This window comes from Erpetoichthys calabaricus, chromosome 10 (genome assembly GCF_900747795.2).
Source record: "Erpetoichthys calabaricus chromosome 10, fErpCal1.3, whole genome shotgun sequence".
In the NCBI taxonomy this organism is placed as follows: domain Eukaryota; kingdom Metazoa; phylum Chordata; class Cladistia; order Polypteriformes; family Polypteridae; genus Erpetoichthys; species Erpetoichthys calabaricus.
The window spans coordinates 78,110,681-78,127,764 of NC_041403.2; the positions used below are offsets into that span (position 1 = coordinate 78,110,681).

At 36.9% G+C, this 17,084-nt stretch overlaps 1 protein-coding gene across 14 annotated transcripts in view; it reads right to left on the minus strand.

Annotated features, from left to right (window-relative positions):
* Positions 1-645: 645 nt before the first annotated feature.
* The window catches only part of ptprfa (protein tyrosine phosphatase receptor type Fa), a 589,562-nt gene continuing 573,123 nt past the window's right edge, over positions 646-17,084 (minus strand). For all 14 annotated transcript variants that reach the window (XM_051933282.1, XM_051933291.1, XM_051933287.1 and 11 more), the window contains 8 exons: positions 16,345-16,499; positions 12,786-13,071; positions 11,877-12,055; positions 10,290-10,416; positions 9,812-9,937; positions 5,880-6,034; positions 4,634-4,769; positions 646-1,126 (listed from right to left, as the gene is read on the minus strand). In XM_051933282.1, coding sequence (XP_051789242.1) covers positions 1,058-1,126; positions 4,634-4,769; positions 5,880-6,034; positions 9,812-9,937; positions 10,290-10,416; positions 11,877-12,055; positions 12,786-13,071; positions 16,345-16,499 — 1,233 coding nt within the window. In that variant the 3' untranslated portion in view covers positions 646-1,057. The remainder of the gene's footprint in view (positions 1,127-4,633; positions 4,770-5,879; positions 6,035-9,811; positions 9,938-10,289; positions 10,417-11,876; positions 12,056-12,785; positions 13,072-16,344; positions 16,500-17,084) is intronic.

Below are 17,084 nucleotides of genomic sequence, written 5' to 3' on the forward strand. Positions count from 1 at the left end.
CCCAAAAGTTTCTAATTATTTTACAGTAATGTCTAGTTATAAATGTTTCAATACATTGTGCCATCCTTTCTGCAGCCATGCAGCCTGCCAGTGTCAATTCCCTTTTCTTTCTGTTGTGCTTCCCGTTGCATTAGCGTGACCGAGAGATGTGCAGACATGTGCTGCGAACCAGTAGGAACACGTTCACTTTTTATCCATGTGGCGGTGTCCCTTGTTCACCCTTTTTAATAAGAACTAAAAAGTGACAGGTTTCCATTATGGGCTATTGAGGACAAAGCTAGGATCGGCACATGGCCATTTTTATAAGGATTTACTTTAAACCTTGTATGTACTTGGATACTTACATATATATATATATATCATATACATATATATAAATACATATACATATATTCATATATATGTATGTGTATATAAAATAAAGGTGAGCCTCTTATCTTTGAAGGGAGAATAAGAATTAAAAAAATATACCAATAAAAATAAAATATAATCAACAGCAGCTTTGAGAATGACAGTGGTTTTTCCAGGCTTAGGTTAGAAGAGTTGTGCTTAAAAATGCACAGCCCTTATTGCTAACATAATCTAAAAAAAAAAAAAAAATTAAACCTTAAAATTATTCTATCATTTTTTTCTTGTTTAACAAAAAAAAAAAAATAAAGAGAACCCATAGGGTAGGCCAATATTAAGACCAAGAAAAAAAATTGTACTGTAAATGATTATAAAAAAATAAAAACTAAAACACATTCTACAGAATAAAAAAGGTTAAAATAATATTTGCTACAGTAGCATACAAAATACATGGTGAGTGTTTATGTGCAGAGAAACGAGATGAATGCATCGAATGCGGGGCATCTTTCTTTCCTTTTCCCCCCACTGAGAGTTTAAAGCAATCTCTTTCTCCCAGTCCACAGAGAATGCCTTCAAGAGGGTTTGCCAGCTGGGATGTCCATTTCCCTCCCCTCCCCTTGCTTCGGGCAGCATTTGTACAGACTCAGGTGGATATGGCTCAGAAAGAACACTTTTCGACTCCTGAAGGTTGCCGGGCACCCAGAATGAGTTACGTTGCATAGTGGTCAAAGCTTCCTAGGTACTCCAACGCAGCCCTGTAGCACAACTGATATTGGTCCTGAAAACAAATGGAACATGGCGTTAGAAACAAAGACACACTCTCTAGTCGTGCTTACCGCTCTAAAAGATCAAGAATGTCTATTTTAGGAGTTGACTGACACATGACCATACTGAGGGCTGCACCCAGAAGAGGACAGTCAACACAAATCTGACTGCCTCCACAACCTAGGCTCTCATATTTGAGTAAGTGCAGCTTCTGTGCATAAGCCTGCTGCAAAGCAAATCTAGTTAAACCATCCACTTGCATTACTTCTTGATGGCAACTTTCTGGTGTTGTTAGGATACTTGAAAATGCCAAAGCACATCAGTCCTGAAAATGCCCATCAGTCAAAACCCAGCTAATAACCTGGGATCTTCATAAAATATAAAGGTTTATTTTAGGAAAAAAAGGCTCTGCCTAACTGCGAAGCTCCGAAGAGCACAAAAGGCAAACAGACAATGCCTAGAAAAGGCAATTCCAAAAGCAAACAAAGCCTTAGTACGAAATCCGAGAGGCAAAATAAAAAAAACAGAGCACAGGTTCAAATAGAATAAACACAGGCACCTTTAGAACTGTGGGTCAACCCTGCCTCTATAGAGCGGAGGGCAGTCCCTCGATGGGGAGGAGGCCCAGCCTCTTGGGGAACCACCCAAAAAACACATGGTACATAAGACAAGATATACAGATACAAAGGACTTAATGATTAGTAAGTGTAGCATAACCAAAAATGAACAAAACTGACATAAATTCAGAATTTGTACCCTGGCTGAAATATAACAGCAGTTCCCCGGATATTTCTCTTCAGTGCATGTAGTTGTAAATATGACATTTAAAGTTCTTTATAGAAATACTGTGGAACTATTTTTTATTTATTTTTGTCCTGTGACTGATGCTAACTTTAAGTATTATTTTATGTAACAGAAACCATGTTGAATCTATGCACTTTGAGGCAGTATTACTGCTTTCTTCCGACTACATGACATGTATACTAAATGAAGTTAGTGGGAAAAGGCTACACCGCCAAACAGTAACGTCTCTAAATTTTCTTTTTATTTTTTAGTGTTAAAAGACATTTTAGTCGTTTTTTTCTTTTGGATGATAAACACTGACACAGCTGTTCACTAACTCCATTAAGTACATATATCATATAGTTAGGAAGAAAATGAGAACACTAAAGTCGATCTTCGAATGTGGATGGGTTCTGTTCTGCAGCATTGCTTGCTTGTGCAAAGTCATACAAAAAAGTGATAAAATGTGCAGCCAAGTACACCCCATGAAATGTTTTTTCTTTTCTAACATACTGCACATGGAAATATTGAGATCTGATCTTCGTTTAAACAGTATCTATCAATAAATGTAACGTAATTGGGAAAAAAAAAAAAACATTGAAAATGTGACTCTGTATTAATTTATTCAACAAAAAATGCACTGATATGCCACTTTCATCTGTGGAAAAAGTAAGTACTGCACACACCCTTGGCTCTAATAGTCAGCATTGCCCAATTTGGCAGAAACAACCTCAAGTAATAATAGGGAGTTCCTGTAACTTTCCAGCAGTCTCTTACATTGACTTGGACACAGTTTTTCCTACTCCTCCTTGCTCTGCGAACTGAGAATTGTGCGAGGGGTGTGTTTCGTGCACAGCCTATTTCACATCCCTTCACAGCATCTCAATGGGATTCGGATCCTGGCTTTGACTTAATAATAATAATAATAATAATTCATTACATTTATATAGCGCTTTTCTCAGTACTCAAAGACTTGGCCATTCCAGAACCTTCCATTTCTTTCTTTTCAGCCATTCCTTGGTGGATTGTCTCATATGTATTGGGTCACTGTCATGCTACAAGGTACACTTTTGTTTGAGCTTCAATCTTCTGACAGATGGTTTCATACTATCATCAAGCACCCTCTGGTACAATGAAGAGTACATTGTGGATTCTATGATGGTGAGCCGCCCAGGCTCTGATGTGGCATAAGCAGTCTCAAATCATAAAATGGTTTACAGTTTGTATCAGGTTCTTCTTCAAATTCTTCACATTTTTTCTTTAGCTCACACCAAACATGTCTTCTGATACTATGGCCAAGTAACTCTATCTTTGGCTTGGTTGTTGAGAACACATTGTTGGAAAAGTCCTGGTCTTTACCTAGATGTTCATGAGAAAACTTTAGTCTTACCCTGATATTTTTTCTGGACAGCAAAAGTTTCCTTCTAGCCCACCTCCCATGTACATCTAATTTGTGCAGTCTCTTTCTAACAGTAGACTAAGGCACTTTGACATCAATAGTGATAAGACCCACCTGTAATTCCCGTGATTAAATTCTGGGGTTCTTAGGTATTTCTTTCAACATATTGCACTGTTCTTGGGCAGAACTTGCTGGGATGGTGTGGCCTGCACAAGTTGGCCGTTGTTTGAAATCTTCTACACTTGTAGATGATCTTCCAGACAGTGGAATGGTTGATTTCCAATTATTTGCAGAACATTTTAAATCATCTATAATGTTCTAGACCTCAGAGAGCTCTTTTGATCTAATCATGGTAATGGCACACACTTCAGGAACAAAGAGTATGTCAAACAGAATGTCTGAGGTTTAAATAAGAAAGGTTCAGACCAAATCCTCTCTTATGATGCTCTAATTATTGGCACCTGATTTGCTGCATCTGATTCTAATCTGAGTTATTTGAGGTAGTGATAAATGTAGGAGTGTACTTAATTTTCCACATGTGACATTTACCTTATGTTTATTCAAATTATACAGTACAATACAAAATGTAAATGAGACAGGCTGTTTGTTATATTATATCACCTTTATCTATTGATACTGTTTAAATGAAGGTCAAATCTTGACGTCTCCACATATTTTTAGAAATGAAAAACATATTTTACAGTGTACACTTACTTTTTCATACAACTGTATGTCCAAGTATCACACTAGATTAGTTTATTTTAAAAAAAGTAAAAAAAAATTATTTCAGTTAGAGGGACTATTACTTCCAATACTTAAGATTCCTCTTTTTACTCAATTCAATAGCAGACTTTATCAAAATTGAGGGTTACATTTAACAAGAAGGGTGTTGTGTCATTGCAGTCCATTAATTACTATGTTTGATGTGATAGAAACTGCAAATGAATCTTTATGGCCTATGAAGGTGCCTGGAAATGTGATTAAATATAATACATTTGACCTCTCTGACACCTAACTTCTGAGAATGGTGTCAAAAAACATTTTCTGCAGGTTTCACACCACAGATGCTTAACCTTAACCTCAGCACGGCCAATATGCTGCGGTACACATTTCCAGTGTCAGTTGCATCTTCAAGGTATTTGCAGAATTTATACAGAGCAACATTCACAAATCTTTTCTTTCTTCAACAAGGGAAAGAGCAGTTGATTACACTTTTATAGCATTTTAGGACACAGTGAAGGTGAACACACACTTGATTAAATCACTTGATTAAGTATCCCTTGCTCTGCAGTGTCATTGTCAGCAGTAAAATTTGGCTGATTGATCACCAGGACTCACCTCTGTCTGCACCATGGCTGGCCGCTGAGTTCGCAGTGTTTTTACGGTCTGGAAAAGGTCCACCACCCCTTCATACCTCATTCTCTCCAGCACAATACTCAGGGTGATGAAGACTCCTGTTCTACCCACACCAGCACTGAAACAAGAGGCACACAGGATGTCAATGACCCTGTAGAAATCCTCTGAAGAATACACAAATTCGTCTATACACGTTAAACCTTCTTGCCACTGCACCAGGCTTGACTGCACTGTTTATTTATTTTCCTTCTCTGGAGGAGATAACAATGGCAAAGTAAATGTTCGCCCACATTTCCTAACCATCCTCTTAATTAGGAAAATGTTTGTGTTTCAATATTTTGTAAACTGCTGGTGATATCAGTTTAATGACTGAGAGTGATCCTACACTACAGGTAAAATGGCAACGAAAATGAAAATCAACCGCACAGCTAAGGCATTTTGAAGATGGCAACACTTTTGTGGATCTATAAACATTGGGTTGCTGTTGTTGGAATTGTATCTAAGTTATCATTTTGGGACCGTCATCTACCTTCCACCAGTCATATTTAAGGTTAGCCTCTGACATCATAAGGCGGGGACTGCATTAAAAGGCTTATAAAATCCCCTGTTCCAAACAAAAACAAAACACACACACAGAGCACATCCATTGTCATTCATTACAAATGCATATTGAATCAGCGAAGCTTGACAAAAAATGCTGTCAGTGTTAAATTCTTAAGGTGTATTATCTTGTTTATTTTTATTTTATGGCTAGCACTGTTCTTGTTGTTTTAAATGTACTCAATAAATAAACTGACATTGACATTGTGTGCAGATTAAAAAAATCATTATTAAATTGCCTTCAAGCATACAGTCCCTGCTTCTTAATGTCAGAGGTTAACTTTAGTACTTATCGATGTTACTAAATGAAGTTCATCTAAACCAGAATATACAGATGAGGAGCTTTCCATTTGACTGTAAAAACTCAATCATGATAATGGTAATAACTCCATAAGTATTACTTTGAAAGTCACGACGACACAATTAAATTCCCAAACATAAATGACGGAGGGCAAAGAAATATATTCATCTAAAATTAAATTTACTAATTTTTAATTGGTATTCAGCATATTCAGCACACACAGGTAAACTAAATAATTCATAACTTCATTTGGACAGATTGAATGTAAGAGTCTCTTAATTTTGCTATTTTCATTCAGAAGACAGTCAAAATATGATTTTGTCCTACCTGCAGTGCACAGTGATTGGTCCATCCTGACCAAACTGCTCCTTAGTTTTGTGTACTTGGCCAATGAAGTCTATAAACCCTTCTCCAGTTTTTGGTACCCCTTGTTCAGGCCAATCGGTGAACTGGAACTGGCGAATAGTTCTGGATTGTCCATCCTGTGAAAAGAACAAGAGAGATGTGATTCCCCAAAAATTAAAAAAAAATTCTTGCTTTGCTTCAAAAAAAAAAAAAAAAAGCCCCTTATGTACTTCATATACACAATTGAGCTGCAAACCATTTTCTTAAACAGCAGGTGAATCTGCAGGAAAAAAAGGGCCTGCAACAATAATAAAAAAAGCACATATTTTAGTAGATTGAAAATGAAAGTGGCTGATGTAAACTGTCTGAATGTTATCTCAGGCTGCCAAAGTATTAAATAATGCAGTTTCAAACAAAAGAAGAGCTCTATTAAGTTAACACAATGTCATGGCACATGGAGTTTCTAGGAAAAAAAACAGCTATGCTTCCATAAAAATGCCTTATTGCAAAGCCATTTAAACGCAATAGCAATTCCATCAGTGACAATAGTAGGCTTTCAGAAAATCAGCCAGATGAAAAGAAAACAAGAGCTAAAACTGGAGAAGACAGTTCTATTATCATCAACACCCAGCTTAATTTGCATTCTATTTTTTATACTTATTATTTATTAGTTATCCTATTTAAAATGTCACACACAAATGGGAGTTATCCAATATGAAATTAATAATATTTCCATGAACCTCTGCATTGTCATCATTAAGCTCCCCAAAGGGTGTAACAGACAGGCCAATCAAAATTACTTTTGCACCAGTCTTATAAAACTGAATCACAGAAAAACAATCAAACTAATAGCTTGAGGATTACCTGTCATATGTGTAAAACTATACTGTATTCTTGATATTAATAGCCGTGGACCTTTGATTTTATAATGTGTAGTAGATGTGCACTTTCTTGTAGAGAAGCACATCACACAGGGTCGTCATATTACTTTTATGAGACAGAATACAATTGCCGTAGTCTTAAAAATAAATTTTATTGTTATAATTAAAATATACCCAACATGTTTTTAAAGAAAAATCTGGTGTTTAAAATATGAGATTTGTGTCTTAATAATGGTAATCATGTTGAATCTAATACATGCTGAGAGTCTAGTCCAGCCCCACAGAAACACCTAAACAAAAAAAGAATTGAGCACACTAAGAAAAAGAAATACACCAAGGCAAGGAACCAGCTGAAATCCGCAAGTAGTTACAAGCTATACAGTGGACAACATTTTTCCCAGTAAAAATATTTCCAATGAGGCTATTCACATGAAATTCTAACCAGACATTGGTATTATCTAAAGAAATCTACAAATATAAAGAATTCAAAACAATAAAGGGCGTAAATAAAGATGTGTAATAAAGACTCAGTGAAAAAGAATCGAGCACACTAAGAAAACGAAATACACCAAGGCAAGGAACCAGCTAAAATCTGCAAGTAGTTACAAGCTAATTCCACCTCCTATCTATGAAAATTGATATCAGCTGGGTTAGTACATATTTAGGGGCTATAAAAAGGTGTTTTGCTGTCAAGGTGCCACACAGAAAACATCTCATGATGGACAAGAGTAAAGAGCTCTCCCAAGACCTTCACAACCCGATTGTTGCAAACCATATCAACAGAACTTGTTACAGACATATTTCAAAACTTCTGAATCTTCCAGTAAGCAACCATAGGAGCCATTATCCGCAAGTGGAAGGAACATCACTCCATCATCAACCGGCCATGCACAGGAGCTCCTCGCAAGATTTCTGACCAGGGAGTCAGAAAGATAGTCAGAAGAGTAGCCCAAGAACGAAGGACCTCTCGGAAAGAGCTCCAGAAAGACTTGGGAGGCAGCAGGTGTAATTATTAAAGAGAAAACATTAGGCAATGCACTCCACCGGCATGGCCTCTATGTGTGCTCACCCCAAAAGACTCCATTATTGAAGAATAGGCATGTTGAAGCTTATTTAAAGTTTGCTGCGCAACATTTGAACACATCTTTGAAATACCGGGAGTCCCACGTTAAGCTTTTTGGCTGTCAAACTACACAACACATTTGGAGAAGTAATGGCACTAGACATCACCTGAAAAACACTATACTGAAAGTGAAGTTTGGAGGTGGAAGCATCATGGTGTGGGTCCGTTTCACATCTCATAGTCTTGGGAGACTTCATGTAATTGAAGGAAAGATGAATGGGGCCATGTGTCATGAGATTCTTGAAATGAATCTACTGCCATCCACCAAGATGATGAGGATGAGACGTGGGTGGACCTTCCAGCAGGACAATAATCCAAAACATACAGCAGAGGAACTAACTTGAAGGTCATGAGAGAATGCTTCATTAGCAAGGAAAGCACAAGAGGTCGTGCGGAAGGCAGACTTGGTTCTGTTGGCTCTGAAGCCAGACTCCAAAGTCAGACCTGTATCTGTATTACTCTGGCTTTCCTACAAGACATCCCCTGGGTGGGTCTTGTGAATTTGCAATTGGAAAATATAGAAGTCAGAGTCACTTTGACATAACATCATATGACAAAGAGGAAACATTATTTGTTTAAGTACATGTATCTAAGAAATGTCTACAGCATTCAGCCTTCTTAAAGACTGTGTATAATACTCAAAACAAATACACCTCCCACTTATTCAGTACTCCCACTGGGAAATATGGCTATTTGAAAAATGACAGACACAGATGAAGATGCATGACTGAAAGGATCACTCACACCCTAATCTGAATGCTAGTAATGAACAAATTAAATGTGACTTTTTGTGTTTGTCATTGGTTGTTCAGAACACCACACTAATGGTACTGGTTCCATAGCACTTTGGGCCAAACTCCACAATCAATGCTGCATTTGAGTCATCACAGCTGAAATTAGATTTTCCTTGAGACTGGGGGATTCACTTTCCATAAAAGAGTGAGAAACTCTGCAAAAGTTACAGTAGTTCAGGACGGCTTTTGCATCTTATTAGAATGGCCCCTGGGTATCTTCTGCTGGTGGTGTACTGTGGAATGGCCCTCTGGGAAAACACTCGGGGCACAAGATTGGGAATATCCCCTTTAGTTAGGCTGGAAGGATGAAGGAATCCCTCAGGTGGACTTGGAGACTTTTGCTTGGTAGTGTAAAGTGCGATCTAGCATGTTACCATTGCTGCCCTCACCAGGACAAGTTGAAAGAAACTGAGATGATTAATACTTTATATTATAAATAGATCAAATAAATAAAATGATTAATTACTACGCTGAATGCTATGTACAGCTCAGCCTGTTCCTTTAACAATTATATACTTTGTCCTCAGAGTGCAAAGAAAAAAGGGACCACTGCTATCAATTGATTATTACAATTTGTTCAAAAAATACATGCAAGACAAATCCAAAAATAAAATCAGATCATTGCATCTTTCAATAAAGGATATAAATGAAATAGAGATTAGATAGACCGATTGTTCAATTGATCCAACGGGAATTTGGCATAGAGGGGAAGAAAGAAAATGAGAAAATCTCTCCAACCACAGAAACCAACATTCAACTTTTTGATTGAGAGGTGTTACATTTCCATTCATATCTGCAGCTGCTTGTGCTTATTGGGGGGAAAATAATTTTAGTTGCACATCTCCATTTAGTACCAAAACATCTGATCTCTCTAAGTGCTAGTAATGACAGAAGAGGCTGCACTTTTATAAATTCACTGCTTCATTCTAAATGTTTTTATTTCTATCAATGGTATAGATCCATGGGGATGAATTTCAACACTGCCCCTCTTCTTTAATCACGCCATCACCTCAAACATATTTTAAATATGCCAAGCTTTCAAAATTAAATGAAAAATGTACATGAATTTCAGTTTCCAAGGTTACAAATGAAACAAAGTCATTTTTTATGACTTACTCTGGCATCAGTGACCTTAAATTCACGTAGAATATACTGAGGCATGTTGTATTCTGCCATCGGATCCACCACAAAGTACTGATATCGAGCTGATCGCTCTGCAGGCCAGTACTGATGGCACTTTTCCTAGAAAGAGAAAGAAAAATCAGCAATCAGTATGACAAGGATAATAAAAAAACTAACCTCTTCAGTAGATTTAATACTTAGCAACACACTAGCTCTAATGTGCATGAAGGTTTAGCTGGTTTCATAAATATTGTTGTGCGTATTTTGTGCTTCACAGCTCATTAATCCCTAAAAACAGATTTCTTACACAGTGTGTACCAACCCATAAGGACACAAGGACTAACATGGACTGTAAATGGGGTAGGATGAAGTACAAAGCTAATGTTCTGCTTTTTCATTTCAGAAAAGGGTACTGTCTTGGTAAGAACACACTCCTGTTAAGCTATTGTTTGCACTGATAAATCATGCTTACCCTCCCCATTTCTCTAAGCTTGGTCAGCATCACCACAATAGTGGAATTGTGTTCCCACAGCATTCGCCAGAAATCTTCAGTCGTCTCAGCCAATGGTCCCTGTGTGGCAATGTATGCCTTCTGTTGCCTGCAAGTCCATAATTTATTATTAAAAAAAAAAAACTTTTATAATGGCATTTTTCTAGACTCCATGTTGTACAAAAGTAACTCAGCAGTGCTTAACCCACAGCATTGCATCTGCAAAGGAAGGGATCTTAATGATGATAATGTCACTTCTACTGGAAAATCATAATGGTATCAGAACAGCATCAGAATGTACTTTCTATAGAGCCACATCAAAGTTGGTAACAGAAATTGAGGGATCAAGCTACACTGTGTGGCCCAATGAAGCACATCTTGGGAGACCAGGTGGTGAACCAATACTGATATTTCTTTTCTTTAAAGTGCTTCATAATCTTATGCCTTCCACCTGACCCTTTTGATTGCAGTACCAGGGCTATGGATGTGGTAAAGTGCCCATTACAGTACATACAAAATGCCAGCAGGTGGCACTGTGGTCATTTGTAAGAGTCTGAGCAAATCCATGTAGAAAAGGCTGCACGTCACTCAGCCTCTGTTTTACAGCTGTCGCAGAAGAACTAATGAATCTGCTGCTGGGACTGCAATAATGTGCAACTCCAAGATTAAAGTCAGCTTTAGGCAATTTTACTGCACACTATAAAGAGGGTGCAGAGTGAGGTGATAAGAAGGATGCTATTTCCCTCCTTCAAGACTGTCAACAAAAAAATGATAATGGCAGACATTGCTTGGATCAACCTGATTGGCAAGAACGGTATCCTAAACTGGGGCTAACAGACACTCCAGCGGTGTGATGTTACGGTTTGTTACAGTTTTGCACTGTCTCTTATACCACTCATGTGTCTGCTTTTCTTGAAATTGATCTCAGCAAATGTGGGTTCTTAAATGGAAGGTTCGAGTGATTACAGCTGCCCTTTGTAAAACCTCCAAAATAAAGACTCTGTTAGTTTAGCTTGCTTATACTCTCAATTCACTGGAAAGCTCCACTATAGCCAGTATGCTGTGTAGATCTTTCACATCCTTTACTAAGGGCACAGAGACTTTATTATTATTATTTCTATTTATTTACTTTTTTCTGATTGCAATGCAAGTACCTTAATTGCAAAACAGCAATTACAAAGACACCTAAAACTAATTTACTGTGAGGTGCCTCGCAGTGAAAGTAAATTAAAGTACGAAAATGCATGCAGAAACAGGGAAGGGAAAGAAAATACCTGCTCCATGGGAATTAGTGGAATTACAGTTTAGATGCTTTAATAAAGGATCTGCCCTTAGAGGTACATTTTTTGTTGAATGAAACATTTAAAATAAACAAATAATCCCATATCAATTCAGGTCCTGACATTGGAGATTTAATCATATGACATTATCAAAAACAGCTCAAGGCAGCACAAATGTGAAGCCTTTTTTAAAGCTCTGTATTAGTGTTTTATTTGAGGTTTTTTTCAGTTCTGTGATTGCATTATAAATATAAACTATTCCACCCCTGACCAGATTAACTGACTCTACCTGTAGCCATCTATAAAGCTGGCATTGATGTAATCTGAGCCCTCTACCCCTCTGATTGGCTGCAGGCAGACACGGGTAGACTCAAATGGCATGATGTTCACCAGCCGATTCTTGAATTTGTTGCAAGGGAGATTGGCAGTAATGAATCTTGAGGTATGGGCCTTGGAGTTGGCCAGTCTCTGTTTTTGGGAAGAAGAAACACAAGAAAGATGTGAGAATGAGGAATTAGTCATAAACCTAAAAGGAAATACTACATTTACTGTGCAAAAGCAGGCAGGAATATAAATGGAAACATTCTGGAAGCCATTTCACTAAAGTACATTTACTACTGCCTCCTCTGCTTCGCTGTTATTCCACACCAGTCATGTATTACATTATTTTAATAGAAGCTGACTTTCTGAACGGATTACCAGTGGTGGCAACATACAAACATTCATTTATTGCAAAGAATTTAGAAGGGCATGGAGAACTTCAGTGTTACATATTATCCTGAATTTTGCTGATGTAAAAGATTTGTGAATGTGTGCTTATACACTTTACACTGAATCATATTTTTGTTACTTCTGTAAAAAAATAAATAAATAAATAAGGATGGCAAGCCGGGTTCTTTTAATATAAAGTTCCACAAGAAATCATGGAAAACAGCATGATTAAATACTAGCTAACTGTGGAAAACAGAATGCTCAAAACCAGGAAGCATACATTATTTTTAAAATGGAATTACTTAATGTCTTACATTGTAAGATTTTTTTAAAAATTCATTAACTTTACAATGCAATAGAAGAAAATGTCTTAATTACAAGTAGATACTTAATATACAAATCCTCAGCAAGAAGGCAGTAAGTCTGTAGCTACATCAGTATTGATATGGCATTTAAATTAAAAAAAGAAAATCAATTTTGCACTTACTTTGAATTCCAGCTCCATTGAGGTCACTGTCTCTGCTGGAGGGACCTGGGTCAGTTTCTGGATATGGGCATAAAGATTACGTGCTGGGACTTCAGTGTTACCGCAGGTGGCTGCTTCCAGCAGGGCTTCATGAATAAAGATATATTGGTCCTCTGTTTGTACCATGTAATTCCTCTGAGCACGCATACAAGTCACGTGGCCATAGATGTCAACAGACTTCTCATGCTTCATGCGTTCAAGCATGGCATCAATCACAATGAAGCAGCCTGTCCGCCCAACGCCAGCACTGCACGTGGAGAGAGAAAAAAAGAAGCCAGTGGTGATAACTTATAGGAAAGTGTCTTGTAACCAAATCCTGAAAGGATAACAAGTTTTTATGTGGACCGATACTAAATGCAAAAAATTGATTTACTAAACTCTATAGAGATAGTAACTCTGCATTTACAGGTTAGATACAGAAATCACACACTGAAGAAATACAATTCAGTTGTGTCAGGCTGAGATCAGGCAACTGGAGCTCATTACCAAAAAAAAAATTGTTGATGAAATATGTGTACACTGGAAATTGTTTTATCAGTGTTTTTATACAGCTAAATGGGTCATTTTCTTAATTCAAAAATAAACTTCCAGAATTGTACAGTATATTTTAAAAGTTCCTGTCAGCAATACTTAAATTCACAATGTGTACTCATTTTCTAGAAATGAAAGACACAACTAAATTTTATTATAGTATCCAAAATGAAAAGACACTAATTACGTTACTCATACATGCATTTTTCAAAAGAAGAATTCAGCATATTATGTCCTTACAGTATCAGTGCATTTATGAAACTGAATTTTTAGCACATTAAAATGTAGTTTGACTTGGAACCAGTATCACAGTAAAGCCAAATAGAATGTGCACAAACTATACTGATCTAACAACCTGTTTCATAATAGACTGTAGAGCTTCATCTTTCATTGCTGTCTGTAAAACATGGTAGAGGTGGAGGATAACAAGGTTAATAGTTTGTTTCCACATTAAGTTGCCTGCCATGTTTCTGAATAGAATTACATAGCACCTCTCAAAACTATGATGTTTTCCAGAATTTATGTCTACAAAACACACACATTCTTGTTTAAACAATTCTACATTGTTCTGCATATTCTACATTGGATCTTTTGTACCAACAATTTCAAATCTTGCCTGAAGAAGGGGCCTAAGTTGCCTCAAAAGCTTGCATACTGTAATCTTTCTAGTTAACCAATAAATGGTGCCATTTTGCTTAACTTCTCACTACATGCATAATGGCTAACACGGTACAACACCCTAGTACTATACACTTTTTTCAGTAATGACACATTTGTATTCAATAAAACTAACAGAAATTCTACAACAACCATCAATTTTCAGAATTTGCCATTTCCTGTACTAGGTCAATGGGAGATGGAGCCTTGCATGGCAACAATAGCTGAAGGTATGAACATGGCACTCAATTCCTCCATCTGAGGGTTTACTCAGGAAGACTTCCTTATATCAAACGAGAGCCATTTTTCAACTTAAATTCATTTTGTTTTTCTATTGCAGAAGAAAACAGAAATCTCCCATAACATGACATGGTGACCATGTACTCTGGATAAGAATTTAACAGGGTTTCATACACTGTGAGGGGACAACAGTACCCACTTCAACACCATGCTTTTCCTAAATAAAACAACTGGGTGAAAAAATAAATGTGGAACTTTATAAAATGACTATGAGTTATAAACTAATGCCAAAAAGAATTTATTCTAGAAGATACGTCATCTAGAATAAAAGTGTAAACAATTATTTAAACAGTTGTTTCTGATTGCTTGACTTTATTTTAACTTTAATTCTAGCTTGTGCCTAAGTAGAAATACATGAATGAGACATGCTCTATGGAATAATCATACATGTAATGATGGGGAAAAAGTACTACACACTCAATCTGTTTAAACTTACCAGTTCTGTCACAAAAGGCATTGTTGTCTATAACTAATATGCTTGTTCTTAAGGACTGCTGTTAATAAAACTCCTGAAACTCACTATGATGAATGATGGAAATCGGTGTTGCACTTTGTACAAAAACACAATATTCAAATGTTTCTGGAATTAAAAGTTAAAGATGGCCCTTTAAATAGTTTAATGTCATTTTGATAAAGTTTGCTGGTATTTACATTTCTTTTATCTCCAAACCGTTGTTCAGAAAATTCAGTTATAAAATTACAATGCAATTTCAGTTAGTGAACAACTCATGGACTATGACAAAATCTTCTTGCTGGACATAACTGGTCCCTCATTAGATTACTCTGTACATAATGCAGAAAATTTGAAGGCATCATTTGCAAGCTGTTACTATTGTTTCCTTCCAAAATTAATTTCAGAAAATGTGAACCATTGCAGCAAAGCTGATCCAAGGGAAGAAAAAAAAAAAAAACTGTGAAATGTGTAGCGTTTCAGAAACCTAGATTTATTTTTTCACTTAGGATTCATTTGAAAAGTTGTATTCCTGCATCTTATATTTGTAGCGCCTAAAGGCAAATATACAGTAATAATATAAAAAATAAATAAAGCAATGTATCTTGTCTCTGGTTGAAGCAAAGTAACAAAAAAATCAGTGTGGTGTAGTACTGACAAGAAAAGCTGCCCGCCACAAAGTGAATCCAAACTGAATGGTTTTATTTTGAGATAAAGCACAATACCAAAGAAAACCAACAGGTTAAAATAAACAGCAGCAGGCAGGACAATCTCTAGGCTCTGGAACTGACCCCCAACAAATGAATCCACCAGTGAAAGGGGCTTTATATAAATACTGGACCACGGCATTTCTCAAGACAAGATGGAACTTTACACTCCTGATAATTACCTAACAAAAGGATTCTTCAATTTAACACACACTTCAGGAGCCCGATACTACAAAATGCGCCTATCATCTCATAGCCAAATCCTCATTTAGGGAAAAAGCATTAGGAGTTGACAGTAATATGAAATTGGTGGAAGCCTCTTCTGCATTAGAAAACACAAAACTGACCAAGTCAAAGTTGTACTTGACAAGGCGCTACAAGAATCTATCATTATGACACTTGAGAAGTGTTTGCCTTAAATCTCCAGCCAGGGTATCTTGGCATGCCAACTTACTACTTCACATGCAACCACACGGTTCATAGACTTAAATACTGCACATCCCTGTCCATATGGATTTGTCTTTGTGTTACTGCGTACTTCCTAACTTGGCTTTACTGAACTCCTTGTAAAATGGCACAGCATCATTAAATTTCTTTAAATTATGAACAGAACACCAACCTTCTGTTTGTCTGCTAATACTGATTTGTTTTAATGGACAAGTCGTATTAATGTAAAATTAAGCTTTAAACATACACAAAATTATGGAATCTTGCTGAACAGTTACACCAATTGTATTGTGTTACATGAACATTTTTAAATAAAATTGTGTTAATTGGACAATTAAAAAAAACACGCCAACCTATATTATCTTACCATTCCACACTTACTTTGATTTCCACCAAACTACTTCTTGCAAACGTCACTGGTACATACCTGCAGTGTACCACCATTGGCCCAGCATCTGTAGGGTTGCATGCTTTCACTCTTCGTAGGAAGGCCAAGATGGGAGTTGGATATTCAGGCACTCCATGGTCTGGCCAAGCCATGAATTGGAACTGACGAACCTCTCTTTTTTCACTTGATCCATTCTACATGGAGATACCACAAAATTCAACAATCAATACTCTGAGTTGCACGTTTGCCAAAATGAATTATATATAAAACCAGTATCAGCGCACTGCATGATAACGGGCAGTGAATACACTTGACTTGAGCATTCCTAGTTTTCATGCTCTTTCTTTATATGTTTGGCATTCGTTTGCTCAGAGGTTGATGCGCTTGCTGCTTCCCGAGCAGCTCTTCTTTTCTCCACCCTAGCGGCCCACTTCTTCTCTTCTTTCATTGGCATCTTTTCATGTTAAAACTGATTAAGTCAGTTTTTGAGTTGCAATTACTTAATATGTTTTCCTTAATTTTTCACTTAAGCTGGCACTTAAGTCTTCAATCTGCCTCAACAATGATTTAAAATATGAAGAGGCAGGGGGAAGTGATGGCGAAGGTGATAGGAATGAGAGCGGCGCCCATACACATGTGCTGCACGGCTGCCCTGCTGGCCACTGCCGAGAGTTGATTCTACAATATAATAAAATAAAAATAAAAAGAGTAATAATTCCAAAACTCTTCACTTTTAATATAAAGCTGTAGTGCAGAGTTTCAGCGTAGTATATGTGTAC